The following is a 16,020-nucleotide window of genomic DNA, read 5'->3' on the forward strand; positions in this document are numbered from 1 at the left end:
ATTGGCTGATGTTTGTTTAATGGAATCTTAAAACATACAAGATGACAGGATGGGAGAAGAAATGCTATGATGTGGCTTAAAATGTTGTTTGTGCCCTAAAATGAACCCCACAGAAAACACCAGAAGAAGACAAAGGTTGGGTTAGGTAGTCATAAGTTTGTAGAGGTAATATACTTGCTTATCTGAATGGAGCACAAGCCATACTGTATTTACAGGAGATATGAAGTAGATCAGATATCTTTTATCGGTAGGAGTATAGAAGCTTTCATGTTTCACAGAATTCTGCATCCAGTAGAATAAAAAGAGACAAATTCTTCAGGTATATAAAGATCTCGGGGGGGGGGGGCACATTCCTGTGATGCGTGGAGCCAAATGCAAGAGGGGGGAGCCTAAACTTATTCATTTTATTATTTATTACATTCATGTCCCACCTTTCTTCCATTGTGAAACTCAAGGTGGCTACATGGGGTTCCCAGGTGCTCTCCCCTCCAAGCACTGACCAGACCCAGAACTGCTTAGCTTCAGCAAGATGGCTACCTCATGTGCCTTCAGACTATGTCCTGGAAATGCCAAAAATAGTAGCATATTTTAGCTTAAAGCTCTTACTGAAAGTAATTAAGCCTTAAGAAAGGCATTTCAACATTTTAGAATAGGGGAAAACCTGCACAAAAGCTGGGAAACCACCAAGCAATTGGTGCTCAGGGTGAAGCGGGCCTGGCTGCCTGGGGAACACTGGAGGGCTGGATTGGAACCCCAGGCCTGAAGGTCTGCGTTCCTGTTCAATTATTATAGGCTACGTGCGTGCCATGTGTGTGCACAGGAATATTGCAGAGTGTGCTGCTGGATGCAGAAGGTCGTTTCCTGGAGTCTCAGCTTTGATTTTTTAAAGACTTTTGTAGCCCTTATTATTGTAGAGGTATGATTGCAAGCATATGGGCCCTGCTCAGTGAAATTGCAGAAGCCGGAGGGGCTGCTGAATAAGATACCCAGTGAGCGTGGAGTGGAGCTTCAATGCCTGGCCTGGCCCTTTGCTGCTCCCCACAACCAGCAGCGGCAGAATAAATAATGCAGACTAAGACCCATTCTGCATATTTGCATAAATGGAACCGGTCGCAGAATTCAGCTTTTCTTGGGCCAGAATTTGGATTCCCTGCTGGAGGGTATAAGTTTTTGTTTGAGCACAGGATACAGTCTAAAAACGTTGCCCGCTTTCCATTCTACCCCACAAAGAATTCTGTGAAGCTCAAAAGCATGCATTCTCCAACTCCAGCCTAGGTCAGCCCAATACATGATCTGATTTTACGTACTTGGCATTTTGTGCCCTTTGGAATCAAAATGCCAACCACAGTTTACAGATCCCCTGTGTTTACAGCAGTGGACTCATGCTTCCCCATTAACTGTAGCACGTGTCCCAGCTCCTGTCCCTCCGGAAGAAGTCGTCTGCCACAGAGACAGAAGGGGCATAGTCCTTGCAGTCCACAGGTGCGCAGGAGAAATGTTCCGGTACTCTGAAAGTGTCCAAGTGCTGGGAGCCACAAGACGTGCAGTAGCATGTGGACGGGGCAGGATTGTACTGTACATGGGAGTGCTGCTGGTAGGGGTTTCCCTCCGATGGTGGATACATGCAGCTCTTGGCATCCAGAGGAGAAGGGGAGCTGTAACTGAGCGGTGCAAAAGGAGGCAGCTGTGTTGGGGAGTAGCTGTAATCAAATGAGCTGGATGGGTCAGAAGAATCTGGGGATCCAGGACCCTAAAAGAAGGAAGAGGAGAGAGGAGACATCTAAGTAAAACCAATAACCTTGCAAACTTTAATCCCTTTAACAGCCTAATCCTATGCCTGTTTGCTCAGAAGCAGGGTGGGGGGACTTAAAAGATTCTGAGCCCAGGGCCTCAGAACACAAATCTGCATAAAATCTGCATATAGTGATTTATAAGCAAATTAAAAATAATTACAAGGTTTTCTTTAAATTTCACAGGGGCCAAGCCAGCCAATTAATTTCTCATGAAAATCATCTCAAATAAAATAAATTCTTCAATTAATTTGCACCCTGACAATTTGTATCATCCCAAACCAATGGCGAAAGTTTCTTTTCTAACCTTAATTGCCATGCAGGGAAAGATTTGTGGGGATGGGGGGGGGGGTTGCAGCATGTGGGAAGAGGAGAGTTCATCCTTCCTTCCCCAGCTGCAATCCCTCTTGAAAATTGAAAACTGCGAGGCAATTAAGTTGAGAAAAAAACATTCATCAGCTGAAGCTGTACAGCACAATCCTATGCATGTTTCCTTGGGGGTAAGCTCCAGTGAGTTGAATGGGACTTAGGGTGCAATCCTATGCATCTTTAGACATAAAAAAGTCCTACAAAAAAAGGACTTTTTCTGCCTAAATATGCATAGGATTGCACCCTTACTCCCCCACAAAAAGTGTACACAGGAGCATTGCAACCTTCAGTGATTACACAGCACAAACCAGTTTTACACTGCTGAAAGAAAATGTCAAGCCACAGAGCTGTGGGTTTACTCTTAACTCCCAGCCCCACATGCTGGAATTTGCTTTCACCAAGTTTACCCTTGTGTGTTTCTTTTGGGTGCTATTTTCTTTCCAGCATATCACTTTAGTAGGGAGTGGAGAAGAAAAGATGGCCCTTGCCTTCTAACAACCAGTGGGGCGTTTTCTTTATTTGACATTAGAATCATAGGGTTGGAAGGGGCTACGAGACCATCGAGTCCAACCCCTGCTCAATGCAGGAAGCCTGATTCCCAGGCAGTCTCCCCAAGTGCTAACCAAGGCTGACGCTGCTTAGCTTCTGAGATCAGATGAGATCAGGCACACCCAGCCCTTTGCTTGATGGATCCGTCTCACTCAGTACTACTATGTTCTGACTGGCAGAATCTTTCCCAACCCCACCTGGAGATACCAGTGATGGAACCTGGGACATTTTGCATTCAGTGCAGGTGCTCAACAACTGAGCCGCGGCCAGTTGCTTAGCCTTAAGTCTCACGGTGATGATGAGCTGAAACTGGCCAGGTGACTGCTGGATGCAGTGTTTCAGGTGAGACTCTTCCAAGCAATGTCATACCTTCCGCATTTGGCAATCTTCCTCCTGCAGTCATGCATTTCTTCCCTTTTGTGTCAGCCCTGTGTGGGCACTTTCTCCTAGGACTCCAGCCCCCCCAGGCCTGGCTTTATAGAAATTGAAGGTCAATTACCAGGCTTTGGTTGAGGCAGGGAGGGCCTGGCTGGAAGCTGCCAGGCGAACAGGGCAAGGCACCCTGAGCAACACCCACAGAGGCATCCGAAGGTGGCTCTGGCTGAAGACAGGAGTCGACAAGCTGCTCCAAGTAACTGGGGATCTCCAACTGCCAGGGTGGTAAACAGCCAGACAAGGAAGACTCAAGTTCTGCTTCTACGTACGGGGCTAAGAGAAGGGAAAGAGAACAGGACGTGGGGTTCGAGGCACTGCTTGATGTACCAAAGTCAGCTGAGCTACAAGGCAGAACAAAGCCCCCTGACTCAGGTGGTAAATGTTGAGCGGATGGTAAATAAAGATGATGGGAGAATTTTCACCTGCTTCATGTATGCTGCTGGACGGGCTGCTGTTAAAGGCACAGGGGTGCCAGTAAACTTACTGGCCACCTCTGTTCCCTATCCCCACCCCAGAAATCTCCATCTTTCCAAAATTCACAGCAAAAACTTTCACATCTCTCAGTGAGCAGAACATGGGAATCATTTTAGAAAATAATGATACGTGGGTTCTTTTTATGCTTGCGGCTGCTCCCAAAGCCCTGTTCCTGAAGGTTTCTACGGTTTATTTGGGATTTACTTTTTTGAGCGGGGGGGGGGGGGAATCGCACACTTCCTTCAAGGGACTCATGAGGGTGCCCGCTGCCTCTCCACCCAGTCCTGGCTGGAGATGTTTTTCTGCCTGAAGCGGATCCCATATGGTCAGAGATGCTTTAAAGCCTTGCTGCACCATCCAGACATCTGCTCCTGCCTTCCGGTATCCCTTCCCACTCATAGTGCTACCTGAATCAGGTCACTTCACCCTCCTGCATGGCAGGGCTGCCCTCTGTCTCCACCCCATTTTATCCTCAAGGGCCAGCAAGGTAGGTTAGGCAGAAAGAGTGACTGTCCCCAGATGGCCTAGTGATCTTCATAGCTTCCTGTTGCCCATCTGCCACTCAATACTGCCTCAGGCACAGCAAGCCATGAAGTGCTATTTATGTGGAGTTATATGGATAAGGGGCCAGCACTGACCGCAAATAAGGAGTTGTTTGGGATCATCAATTTACTATGAAATGTGGTGGGACTTTCAAAATCATGTTTTTCTTCTATGGCTTGGAAACACAAGATTCAGGTTCCGTTCAACTACAGTCCCTTGAAAATCCAAAAGGTCACTTGCTCTTACAAATCTGTATGTACCCATTTGGTTCTAGTGCTTTCTGGAATATCTCTTGGTTGCATTTCTCTTGGATGCATCTTCTCTCACCCAAGAGAGATTTTTGGGTTTTTTTAACCAACTTGAAGAAGTGTCTGAGAATCTCATATTGCTATATTAATATATGCAAATCTGGATCCCGACCTGTATTGATTATATTTATATATGCATAGATGAATATTTATTGTCCATGAGATGTATGTGTGCGCATGTGTGTATATGCATACATGTGTGTGTGCATGCACGCGCACGTCTTTGCAAATAACTGAGCTAGAGTTTTGTTGTTGTTTTAGTTGACTTGATCATTTTACCAACACCTAAAGGACTAAGAAAAAGCCAACATTCCTGCCTCTTAAACCCTGTCAAGCTCTTGACTGGTTTTGTACATCAGGAAGGAGCTGATATAAGCTGTGAAAAAAGATTAACCCCCTCTGGATTTGCAGGAAGAGAGAGAGAAACAGAACGGGTGTGAAAGAAGCAAACCTGCAGAGCTGGGAACTAACTGATCCGTAGGAATAAGCTAAATCTTCCTGATAGAGCAAGAGGTGGAGAAAGGAAGTAATCCAATGTGGTCTGTTATATTCCCTTGTGTGATTGATCTTTGTTAAAACAGAACGGATATAAAGGCAAACAGCAAACTGAACAGGAGAGGCTTTTAAAAAAAGCCTTGCTAGCTTCCCCCCCACCAGCCCCCCTGTATCCTCATCTGCATTTAGCAAGCTCTTTCCACGGTTCCGATTGGCCAGGTTCCTAATTAAATGCCTGTGGCTGACTCCCAAGTCTGGATTCAAGATGCAACTTCTGGGAATAGGTTTAGGAAGTCCAGAAAAGAAGTGGGGGTGTTGTAATGTGGGGGTGCGCCTTTTATACCAACCTGCACAGGGAGGGGAGAAAGACTCTGTGAACTGGACACTGCCACTGCCTTCTCCGGAAACCTGAGAGTAAAAGGAGCAAAGCAAAGCTGGAGTGTTTTTCCATTTAAAAAGCAGAAGGACTCCTTGCTTCCCCTGCCCCCCCTTCCTGCATCCCCCGACACGGTGGAGGTAAGTCCAGGATTTCTCTCCATGAGAAAGATGAGCGACTGCATGCCAGGAGCAACGTAAATGGGGCTAATATTAAGCACTGGTTGTGGTCTTATGTGAGTATGCTTAAGAGATGGCCATTCTAGATACTGGGACTCTATTAACTAGCTAATATGGTGCTTTCTCCCCAAAGGCTGTACCAATTTTCTTTAAACCTAACATTCCCAACACCGATTAAGAATGCGCTGCTTGTGGGGTTGCAGTTTACCATGAGGCGGGCTTGCTGTTTAAAAAACAAGACAAAACATATTTTCAACACAGCTCTGTTTATGTGGCTGTAAAGAGCAGGAAACATAAAAAGGTAATTGGAAGGTCAACCCCAATGGGCAGTCCCTATTTGCGGAGTATTTCCCCTGGAATTTACAACCTTCCTTTGTTTAAATCCATAAAGACAGGCATTCAAGCAGCTGGTTCTGTGTGTGAGGCAACTGGCAGATGTCTTGAACCAGAATCCTAGAGCTGACACACTCAGATTTCACCTAAATAGAAATTTGTAGCAACTATGGTTCCTCCAGAGGTGAAATATTGTAGGAGTTTTCAAGAAGCTGAGTGAATTTTTCAAGAGGCACACAGCTGAGCAGGTCTGGGTCTGGTCAGTGCTTGGAGGGGAGACTACCTAGGAAGCGCATGTAGCCACCTTGAGCTCCACCATGGAAGAAAGGTGGGATACAAATGTAATAAATAAATATTTTTTTAAAGGGTGGGGTTCCACATCCCCTCAGTTTGTTGCTGGCTTCCAACTGTGGTGAAATTCAAATCCAATTCCAAGGTTCCCTCTCCGTGCAAAACAGCCAAAGAATGTCAAGGGACGCAAATTTATACATCCCTACAAAGAACTGTCCCCGCTGTGCTTTCAATATGGGAACTGTCCCACCTAGTATTACATGAATTAATTAAAATATCTGTAAGATTCCTTTCTGCCCCACAACATAGGCAGCTAACAAACAGTTTTTTTAAATGCAAACATTAGAGCTATCAGCAAAAGAAACTGGGACCAGCTTTGTGTGAGAAAGACAGGAAAGGTATGAAAACAACAAAGGAGAAACCCTAGAACATGCACTAGAACTGTGTAGTTTATGAGGCCCAATGTGTTTTGAGTGAAGACTCTTTGTCAAGTGTGCCATCTTCTGTTTTTTCTGTTGCTAAGCTATTCAGTTACAAAATAATTCCTTTGCAACATGGAATACAGACGAACATACTGCCTCCAATGAAGGTTCTTCACTTGAAATACTGCTAGCGCACCTTGTAAAGTCTTCTGTTGTTTTCAATTCTTCTCTGTGCCAAAGGACAAAGAAGTCTAAATCTCAGTGGGGAAGAGGGTCAGTCAAGCTTTGTGGAACAAGGAGTTCTACATTCTGGGTGCCACAATGGAGAAGGCTCTGTCTCACCCATCCAGTGCTCCTCTGTGACACACAGAGCGAGGCATCCCATGAAGACATGTGCGGGTGGGCAGGATTGTGTAGAAGAAGACAGGCGAATGAATTTCCCAGTGGAAATAAACAAAAATTGAGCACTGATCCACCACAGAGGAAGTAGATTCCTGCTTTGGTGTGAGACGGCTACACAGAAGCAACTCCAGAAATAAACCAGTATTAAAGTTCCACACGAACGCACAAGAACAGCTCAAATGCTAAAACTTCTCCAGTGGTACAACCACAGCCAAGGTAGGCTTGAAACACATCAGTAGTTTGGTGTTAAATCCATTCCAGTTACCGCTGCAACTATCTAATGAAACAGGAGGATCTGTGTTAAAGGATAGAATGTGTGCCATTCCAAGAAGTGGAGTAATTGCTCCTGCCTTTAGCTTCACTAGAAAGTCATGCTCAAAGTAAACACACAGGAAAGGAAAGGTTCCTCCTGTGCACGCACCGAGTCACTGCTGACTCCTAGAGGGACGCCGCTTCCGCTGGCGTTTTCATGGCAGACTATAGCAGGGTGGTTTGCCATTGCCTTACACAGAGCCCCTATGTATTCCCTTACAAACTGCAAAGAACAGCCACTCTCTTCAAAAAGGAAAGAACTGGAGCAAAGTCGGAGTTGTTACAACAGAACTAACTGCAACCAGTGAATGAAATAGAAGTCATGCAGTTATCCTGAAGCAGAGCAATAATTACTTAGGATGAAGGGCTGAGGGTAAATGCTTTTGCAAATTTCACATTTTGGTTTCTATTTTAATTTCTTTGTACAACAAAATAACTCAATTCATTTGAAACTTTGCTCATGGAAGAGAAAACATAAACCTACCTTTTATCTTGGTAGGTTGCTTTTTAATTTTATTCTGTTTAAGTTTGCCTCTTAAAAAATAAAAATAAAAAACAATTGCTTTGAACATCTACACTGGAGTCACCAGGAGAACTTGTCCTTTTCTAGCCTTTGGTTCAATTCATGTACAAATGAAAACAAAACACTTTCTTTTGCTCTCCTCTCCCCTGCAAGCTGCAGTGGGATCAACACAGCTTCCTTAATTGTGTTCTAAAACTGCCCAGTAAAGCAAAAGCAAGTTGGCTTTTATGACACAGCTAGAAAGCTAACAGCATTTGTGTGCATTAAACCCATTTCATGGCAACAGGAGAGGTAAATTCACAGTGGGTTGTTTCAGTGCTAGGATAAGTCTCCATTTGGGGTTGCAAGCGTCTTGGCTTTCCAGTTTCTTATAGAAACATCTTTTGTGAGGAACAACTGGTGGGGAATGGATTAAATATGGGAAGAGGGAAATAACCCTGCAGTGCTGTGAACCCAGAAGCAGTATTTGGCTGGTGCCTTCCTTTTACAAACAACAAAAGCAACATAAGCCAAGACAGCAGGTTGCATGCAGAGGAGCTGAGCAATGTGTTCCGTGCATCTACTTAATCTTTCCTTGCCTCGGAGAGCAAGTTAATACTTTCCCGTCTTCCATTAAAACTATATCGATGGGATGGTCCATGTTGCTACTGTGGCTGCTACCGCAGAATCATGTCACTGTAAATGCAGTTGTGCCTTCCCCCTCCCCCAGGATGAGCCTATGGGCTGATTCACATATGCCTGCAACGTAAAGTGATGTGCAAGTGGGCTACATCATAGACCTGACATCACAGACAGGAATTTGATATTACAGTGATGTTCCCCCACGCATCAAGGCCAGTTCAGACATGCCTGTGACATCTCCTGATCTCTCCATGCTTGATGACCAGCAGTGGGAAACGTGAACATGCATATGTAGAACCAGGCCTAATTCTATAGTAACTGAGTGCAGAGGATTCAAGTGATGTACATGTGTGTGTAAGCAAAGTCTATGTTTTGGTAAGATCATAGTGGGGTTACAGGGAGGGAGAATGTAAAACAAGGGTGGACAGAAAGAAAATCACCATGGATGGATGGAACACTGGCCAATTTGTGATTGTCCACCTCATGCCTGCTGGTTGCTGGAATTCTTGCAAAGAATGCTGGACTTAGATGGACCTTGGTCTGATCCACCAAGGCTTGGGGGGAGTTCTTAAGCAAGAGCGCCCGTTCATGGTCACTGAGCACAGATTAACTATACTTTAACTGTTAAAAATCTTGAGTCTATATCAGCCTTCCCCAGCCTAGTGCCCTCCAGATGTGTTGCTGGGGATAATGGGACTTGTAGTCCAACACATCTGGAAGGCGCTATGCTGGGGGTGGCTGGTGCAGACGGTACTAAACTAGATGGACCGGTGGACTGACTCAGTACAAGGCAGCTTTCCGCGTTACTACCCATCCCTTCCCCTCGTCTCCAAACACCGTGGAAAACATTTACACTAACAGATTAGTGCTAACTGAGAGCTTGATCGGCAAAAGCATTAATTTACAAGTCAACATTCTCAGTCCTCTTTCAGCTGTTTTGGAACTGCCCCACCACCCGCTTTCCCCCCTAAACATACATACATACATACATACATATATATATATATTACTTCTGTAAAACTTGGGACTCTACCAAGCCTGCTGGAATCACCATTTTGTTCATGGCTGGTGCTGCTTTGGCTACATAAGCAATGGCACTCACAACGGGAACGCTGGAAATAAAGGGAGCGGTCAGAACAAAGAGGGTGCCTTAGAGCTGGTTCACAGATACCCATTCTTCCTTTGAGGAGTGGCTAGATGAGCATGTATGAATGAACCATTGCAGATCAAACACTACAGAGAAAGGACTTTCGTATGACCTTGCAACACCTCCAGTGCTATGGTTTTTAATAGTTAGGCCTGGTCTGGACAAATATTGTCACAAACTAAACTGTTCCTAGATTTTGTCACCTCAGGCTGCAGCTGGAGGATGGAATTGCTTAATGCTCTATTATTATTATTATTATTATTATTATTATTATTATTATTACCCTTGCACAGAGAAAGCTAGTATGTCAGGGAGAGTTCTAGGCGATACTTCTCTCTGACATGCTAGTTTCTTAAGTGGAGGACTTTCAATTGTAAAAAAAATTGGTCGGAATGGATTCAAATACACAGCCCCCCCCCCCCCGACATGGTGCTGCCTAGTACATCTATTTAACTAGTCCAGGTTTCAGTTCACACATCTTCACGTGTTGTGTGATCAAGTGATGTGCACACTGCATCACTAACTTCCCCCACCCCCAAAAGAAGCTACCCAATAATTATTGTGAAACAACGAAATAGTGTGCGCGACTGACCAACTTCCTGGCCCTAAAAATGACAACACACGTGCAAAAGTGGGGAACCGGCTTACGGCATCTTCAGCTACGGCCTGTTTGGCTCTCCTCTGTTGCAGAAGCTCCTTCACAGTAATCTTGACTCGGACACCTTGATAGACCTTTGGTTTTCCTGAAACAATGGAATTAAAAATAGACCCTTGTTTTGGTTTTGCAGAGAAGGGTATACTCATAACCAAATGAGTATACAGCTGTGGTTACGTTTTTAACAGTACCACGTGAGTTTAGGGTTCACTGGCTTTGATTCACAAATGTCTTAAACTCGCAATTCTGCACTTTAGAAATGTGGGGTTGACGTCTAATCCTGACTGTGGAAGATGACTACAGGGGGTGTCCCCCATAAAATCCGATGTTTGAGGCAGGACAATTGCACAATCAAAGCCTCATCTGGAAGCACTCCCAGTATAAATCGTCTTGCACAGGCCAACAGCCCAATTCTTGGCACCCTATATTTAGATCTGGGGTAAGTGGGAAGCAAGCACATGTCAGCACAATTGTAGGGATCCTAGGTAGAGTTTAAGGATGGAAAATAATTCTAAACAATTTGAAGGGCGCAATCCTATGCATGTTTAGACAGAATAAATTCCTACAACTCCCTGCTGCCTGTCTAAACATGCACAGGACTGCACCCTTATGGACCAAACATTCTACATCCATTATTTAGCTTATGATGCCCTTGTAAATTGAAATCTTTCCATATAAATGATGTCTATGTTGTCACTGAACCCATCGCCCTCCCTGGTGAAAATGAATTTTAAGAAACGAGAAAGATGGAGGGCTCCTTCACACGGAGCTTTTATCCTGCGATTGAGATTGCTCCTTCGTGGAAGTTTGCAGGCTCTTTACATGTCGCGAACCTTCAGGGCGTCTGCTGCACTAAATGACCTTTGTTCCATTTTTAAATAAATCGCAGATAACGAGCTATCAAATTACCCTGTTGTGTTCTGCTTCAGTTTCCTCCATGAAAAGAAGAAAAGTGGCAAGAAGAGGAGTGAGATCCATGAAAGATATGGAAGACTCAGATACAGGGGAGAAGGAGGGGGAAAGGGGAGTGGGGAAAGGAAGGAGTCCTTCCACATGTAAAGGGAGTCCGTTGAGATCCTGAATTTAAAACAGAAGCAGAAAGCACCATTTTAAATGCAGGGCTTTACGCTGGTGTAGAGATGCTTGGAAGAAGCCGTGGGAAGCCATGCGAAGGCTATGAGTAGAAGACAATGTCACCGTGAATGGGGCCTGATGGCATGATAAAAACCTCGCCTGGCAGTGCCCAGGATCAGTACAGCTGTCTGGATTGTGGATGTTTGCAGACAAGGCTTTTATTGTGCAACCACCCTGTCTCATTCACAGGTTTTACCAGGGGGGGGGGGCTCCAGAAAATTAGGACTTCCATTTGTAACCCACCCGTGTTTTCCCATTTCCACCATCTTTATTCTTACCATAGAGGGGGAATGGTTAAGGAGGGAAAGATGGAGTACTGTACAATGCCTTTGGACAGGTAGCGCTAGGAGCCCTCGGTTTGGAAGCACCCTAAGGCTGCAATCCTATATGCACACTTATCTAGGAGCAAGCCCCACTGAACACAGTGGAATTTACTTCCAAGTAGACATGTGTGGGATTGTGTTGCACAAGGGTGAGCGGCTTGTGAGCAGGGATGTCCCTGCTTCAAGTCTTGCCTCTGCCATGTGATCTCACTGGCTGACCTTGGATCACACTTATCAGCCTCTTTTGCATGTAATGACAACACAGAGTATGGGTTGTCGTTGAATCGTGGGTTGTCGTTGAATCGTGGGTTGTCATTATGTGCAAACCCTGCACTATGGCTTAACTACGGGTTGTTAACCATGAACAACCCAGAATTCACAACACAACAACAAACCATGGGTTATCTTCCCAGGTTGTTCGTGGTTAACAATCATAGTTAGACCATAGTGCAGGGTTTGCACGTAACGACAACCCACGATTCAACGACAACCCATGCTCTGGGTTGTCATTACATGCAAACCAGGCCTCAGTCTCTGCACACACACACACACACACACACACACTCATCTACACACATCTGCTATATGGGAACAGTTATACCAGCTGTTGTAAGGCTTGCTGGGAGAATGTGCGTGAAGCTCTTTGACCACTCAGAAAGTGCTATACAAATACTAAATATTAAGCAACCAGACAAATGCAACTTGTCCTGATTGGAGAAATGCGGGGAGGGGGGAGACAGAGGAAGAGATGGAAACATGAGAGCAGGCAGGTATCATGTTTTACCAAAGCCACTGTAAACAGTCAAGAAACACAACAGCCATTTCAAGTTTCAGCAACATGATTTAGGCTGGGAATAATTGCCAAATTCATGGAACAAGTGTGCCAGATGTAAAGCTGCAAGATCTTCCCTGGCGAATTTTGAAGGAGGCAGAGGGCTGGAGAAGACTTTGTAAAAACAGAAGAAGAGCTGCGTTGGATCAGACCAAAGACTTCTTTAGCCCAGACTTCTGTTCCCGCAGCGGCCAACCAGCTGCCTGTGGGAAACCCACAAGGCACGAGTGCTACAGCACCCTCCCGCCCAAGTTCCCCAGCAACTGGTGTCCATAGGCATACTGTCTCTGATACTGGAGGCAGCATACAGCCATCAGGACTAGTAGCCACTGACAGCCTTTCCTCCTCCATGAATTTGTCTAATCCCCTTTTAAAGCTGTCCAAGATGGCAGCCATCGCTACATCTTGTGGAAGTGAATCCCACACTTTTAACTATTTGCTGTCTGCGTCTGTTTCACTTCATTGGGTGACCCTGGGTTCTTGCATTATGAAAGATTATCCACTTTCTCCACACCATTCCTTTACTTGCCTCTATCGTGTCCTCTCTTGAACCCAAACATTGTAACCTCTCTTCCTAAAGGAGCTGCTCCAGCCGCTTGATCATTTTGATTGCCCCTTGTCTGCACCTTCTCCAGTTCTACAATATCCTTTTTGAGACATGGCAAATGAAACTGTACACAGTATTCCCAGCTGGTTCACATCATAGATTTGTATAAGGGCATTATGATATTGGCAGCTTTATTTTCAATTTCTTTCTAATTATCCCCAGTATGGAATTTGCCTTTTCACCACAGGTGCACGCTGGGTCACTGTGTTCATCAAACTATCTCCCACAACCCCAAGATCTCTTTCTTGGTCAGATGATGCCAACTCAGGCCCCATTAGGGCATACGTGAAGATAGTTTGCCCCAATGTGCATCACTTTATTCTTGCCTATGCTGAACCACATTTGCCATTTTAATGCCCCATTCACCCATTTTGGAAAGATCCTTTTGGAGCTCACTGTCCCTTTTTGTTCCCCCCACCCGTAATAATTTGGTGTCATCAGCAAACCTGCCCACCTCACTGCTCACCCTTAATTCCAGATCATTTATGAACAAGGTAAAGAGTCCTGGTCCCAATACAGATCCTTGCAGTGCTCTTTGGGAATCTAGCTTGTGCACACATTTAGTACAGATGCCATCTGAGATCACAGAATAGTAGGGTTGGAAGGGACCTATAAGACCATTGAGTCCAACCCCCTGCTCAGTGCAGGAATCTAAGTCAAAGCATCCCTGACAGATGGCTGTCCAGCCTCATCTTGAATGCCTCCAGTGTGGGAGAGGCATTCCACCACCTCCCTAGGTCATTGGTTCCATTGTCATATTGCTCTAACAGTCAGGAAGTTTGTCCTGATGTTCAGCCGGAATCTGGCTTCCTGTAACTTGAGCCCATGATTCTGTGTCCTGCACTCTGGGATCATCGAGAAGAGATCCCGGCCTTCCTCTCTGTGGCAGCCTTTCAAGTACTTGAAGAGTGCTATCCTGTCTCTCCTCAGTTTTCTCTTCTCAAGGCTCAACAGGCCCAGTTATTTCAGTCTCTCCTCCTCATAGAGTTTTGTTTCCAGTCCCCTGATCATCTTTGTTGCCCTCCTCCGAACCCTTTCCAGTTTGTCTGCATCCTTCTTAAAGTGTGGTGCCCAGAACTGGACACAGTACCCAAGATGAGGCCTAGCCAGTGCCAAGTAGAGGGGAAGTAGTACTTCACATGATTTGGAAGCTATACTTCTATAAATGAAGCCCAAAATAGCATTTGCCTTTTTTGCAGCCACATAACATTGTTGGCTCGTATTCAGCTTGCCTTTCCAATTTAAAATATCTAAAATATATTCAACTAGAATTTAAAATTAAGGTATTCACAGCTGCTTTTGCACCATTGAAAATGAAACAGGAAGACACTTTACTGGAACTTACTAGTATTTTAGTTACTACTTGGTCTTGAAGAATGGGAAAACTCCTGGACATGGATTGACTCGCTTCAGTGTTCCAGGTGTCAGCCCATCTAAAAAGCCTTCTATGGCTTCCAGAAGGCATTCTGGGCTGGCTCCAAATGTGTCCTATAATTAAGGGGCATTAGAATACCCGGCCAGATGGGATTGAGAAGAAGGCACTGACAAAGTGATGGGTAATTACCGGTCCATTATTAAAGTGGATTATGTTTTTTTCAACCCAACACCCTTACATTAGTGGAACTCTAAACCCAGTGATAAGTGTGGATCAAATGAGCGTTCCTCCCACTAAACCCCCGAACTGTATGCTGTATCACCGCTTCTCCATCAACGCTACCCAGCTCATCAAAACTACCACTTACGTTGCCACTGATTCTCCGAGCCAGAGGAACAGCTCGTGAGGACAGCCCTTTGGGTCTACCATTTTGCACAGGACATGTCTACACCCCAGTCTCCAACGGGCTTGTCCCCAATGTGGCATACGTAGCAGAGGGGACTCTGGGAAGTGTTGTTTCGTATCTGTACCTAAGAGCCAAGCATCCTGCAATTTCACACAGAAGCGAGGAGTCGTCCTGTAACATCCGGCTCCCGCAGATTTCCCGCTGAGTAAATTTGCTTTGTGGGCTGCTCCCAGACGGAGGGCTCTTAGTCAACGGACAGTGTGCAGCTTTTCTTCCATAAGGGTGCGATCCTATGCCTGTTTAGGCAGGGGAAAAAAGTACTACAACTCCCAGCATTCCCCAGGCAGCCACAGTTGGCTGGTGCATGCTAAGAGTTGTAGGGCTTTTTTTTTTTTTTGTCCAAACAGGCATGGGATTGCACCCTGAGTGATTTTTTCAAGTGAGGAAAGAGAGAGAAGCAGCAGTGTGAAAAGACGGGAGGGCTACCAACCGAAGACAACATCTGGACCCCCCTCAAATCTACGAAGCAGGGCGATTGCCCAAGTCTCGCCTGGGAGCATCCCGTGTTTGCTTTGGGGGGGGGGGGAGCGCGGGGAGTCCATGCCGCTGTAGCGGCGCCGGGCTTGCAGGGACGCAGCGCCGGCACTTTTTTATTAGCAGCGCACTGGCATCACCTGCCGCCCCCCCCCACCCCCCCTTGCCTGTTCCCTCTGAGCTTAGCTGCAATTCTCGCAGCAGCTGGGGGAGAAATGAATCGCCCCAGGAACAATCTGCTGCTCCCCGTTGCAGCGCAGAGCACCTGGGGCGGGCTGGGCTGGAGTGGGCCGTTCGGGCCCCTGGGCTTTCCAAAAGACGCGATCCCAGGAGAGGATTCCGCGCGCTGGTCCGTTGATATCGCTCAGCCCAGCCGGCTGCCTTTCCCGGCTCTCCTTGGGCCGCTGTGGGGCCGGCACATGAGCGCCCCCCCCCCACATTCACCACCGCTACGGAGACGTCTTGGGGCTAGCAGCTACCTCAGGGGAATCAAGAGGGGACTGGGGGCGTCTCCGCGCCTTCTCCCCAATCCCTCCCCCATGAAAGGAGAAAGGGGGGGCGCCGCCCCGGACGGCTGCAAGGCGC

General features: G+C 46.1%; 1 protein-coding gene across 1 annotated transcript; it reads right to left on the bottom strand.

The window, feature by feature from the left end:
- Positions 1 to 3: 3 nt before the first annotated feature.
- POU2AF3 (POU class 2 homeobox associating factor 3) lies at positions 4 to 15,461 on the bottom strand. Its single transcript, XM_084807230.1, has 7 exons — positions 15,392 to 15,461; positions 15,026 to 15,197; positions 12,688 to 12,716; positions 10,218 to 10,312; positions 5,311 to 5,371; positions 3,208 to 3,416; positions 4 to 1,750 (listed from the first exon to the last, which is right to left on the bottom strand). The coding sequence occupies exons 1-7, from the start codon at positions 15,459 to 15,461 to the stop codon at positions 1,394 to 1,396; spliced, it is 993 nt and encodes a 330-aa protein (XP_084663356.1). The 3' UTR covers positions 4 to 1,393.
- Between the last annotated feature and the right edge of the window lie 559 nt (positions 15,462 to 16,020).

Source organism: Heloderma suspectum, chromosome 6 (genome assembly GCF_057233095.1).
Source record: "Heloderma suspectum isolate Gila_16-S chromosome 6, 16-S_ref, whole genome shotgun sequence".
In the NCBI taxonomy this organism is placed as follows: Eukaryota; Metazoa; Chordata; class Lepidosauria; order Squamata; family Helodermatidae; genus Heloderma; species Heloderma suspectum.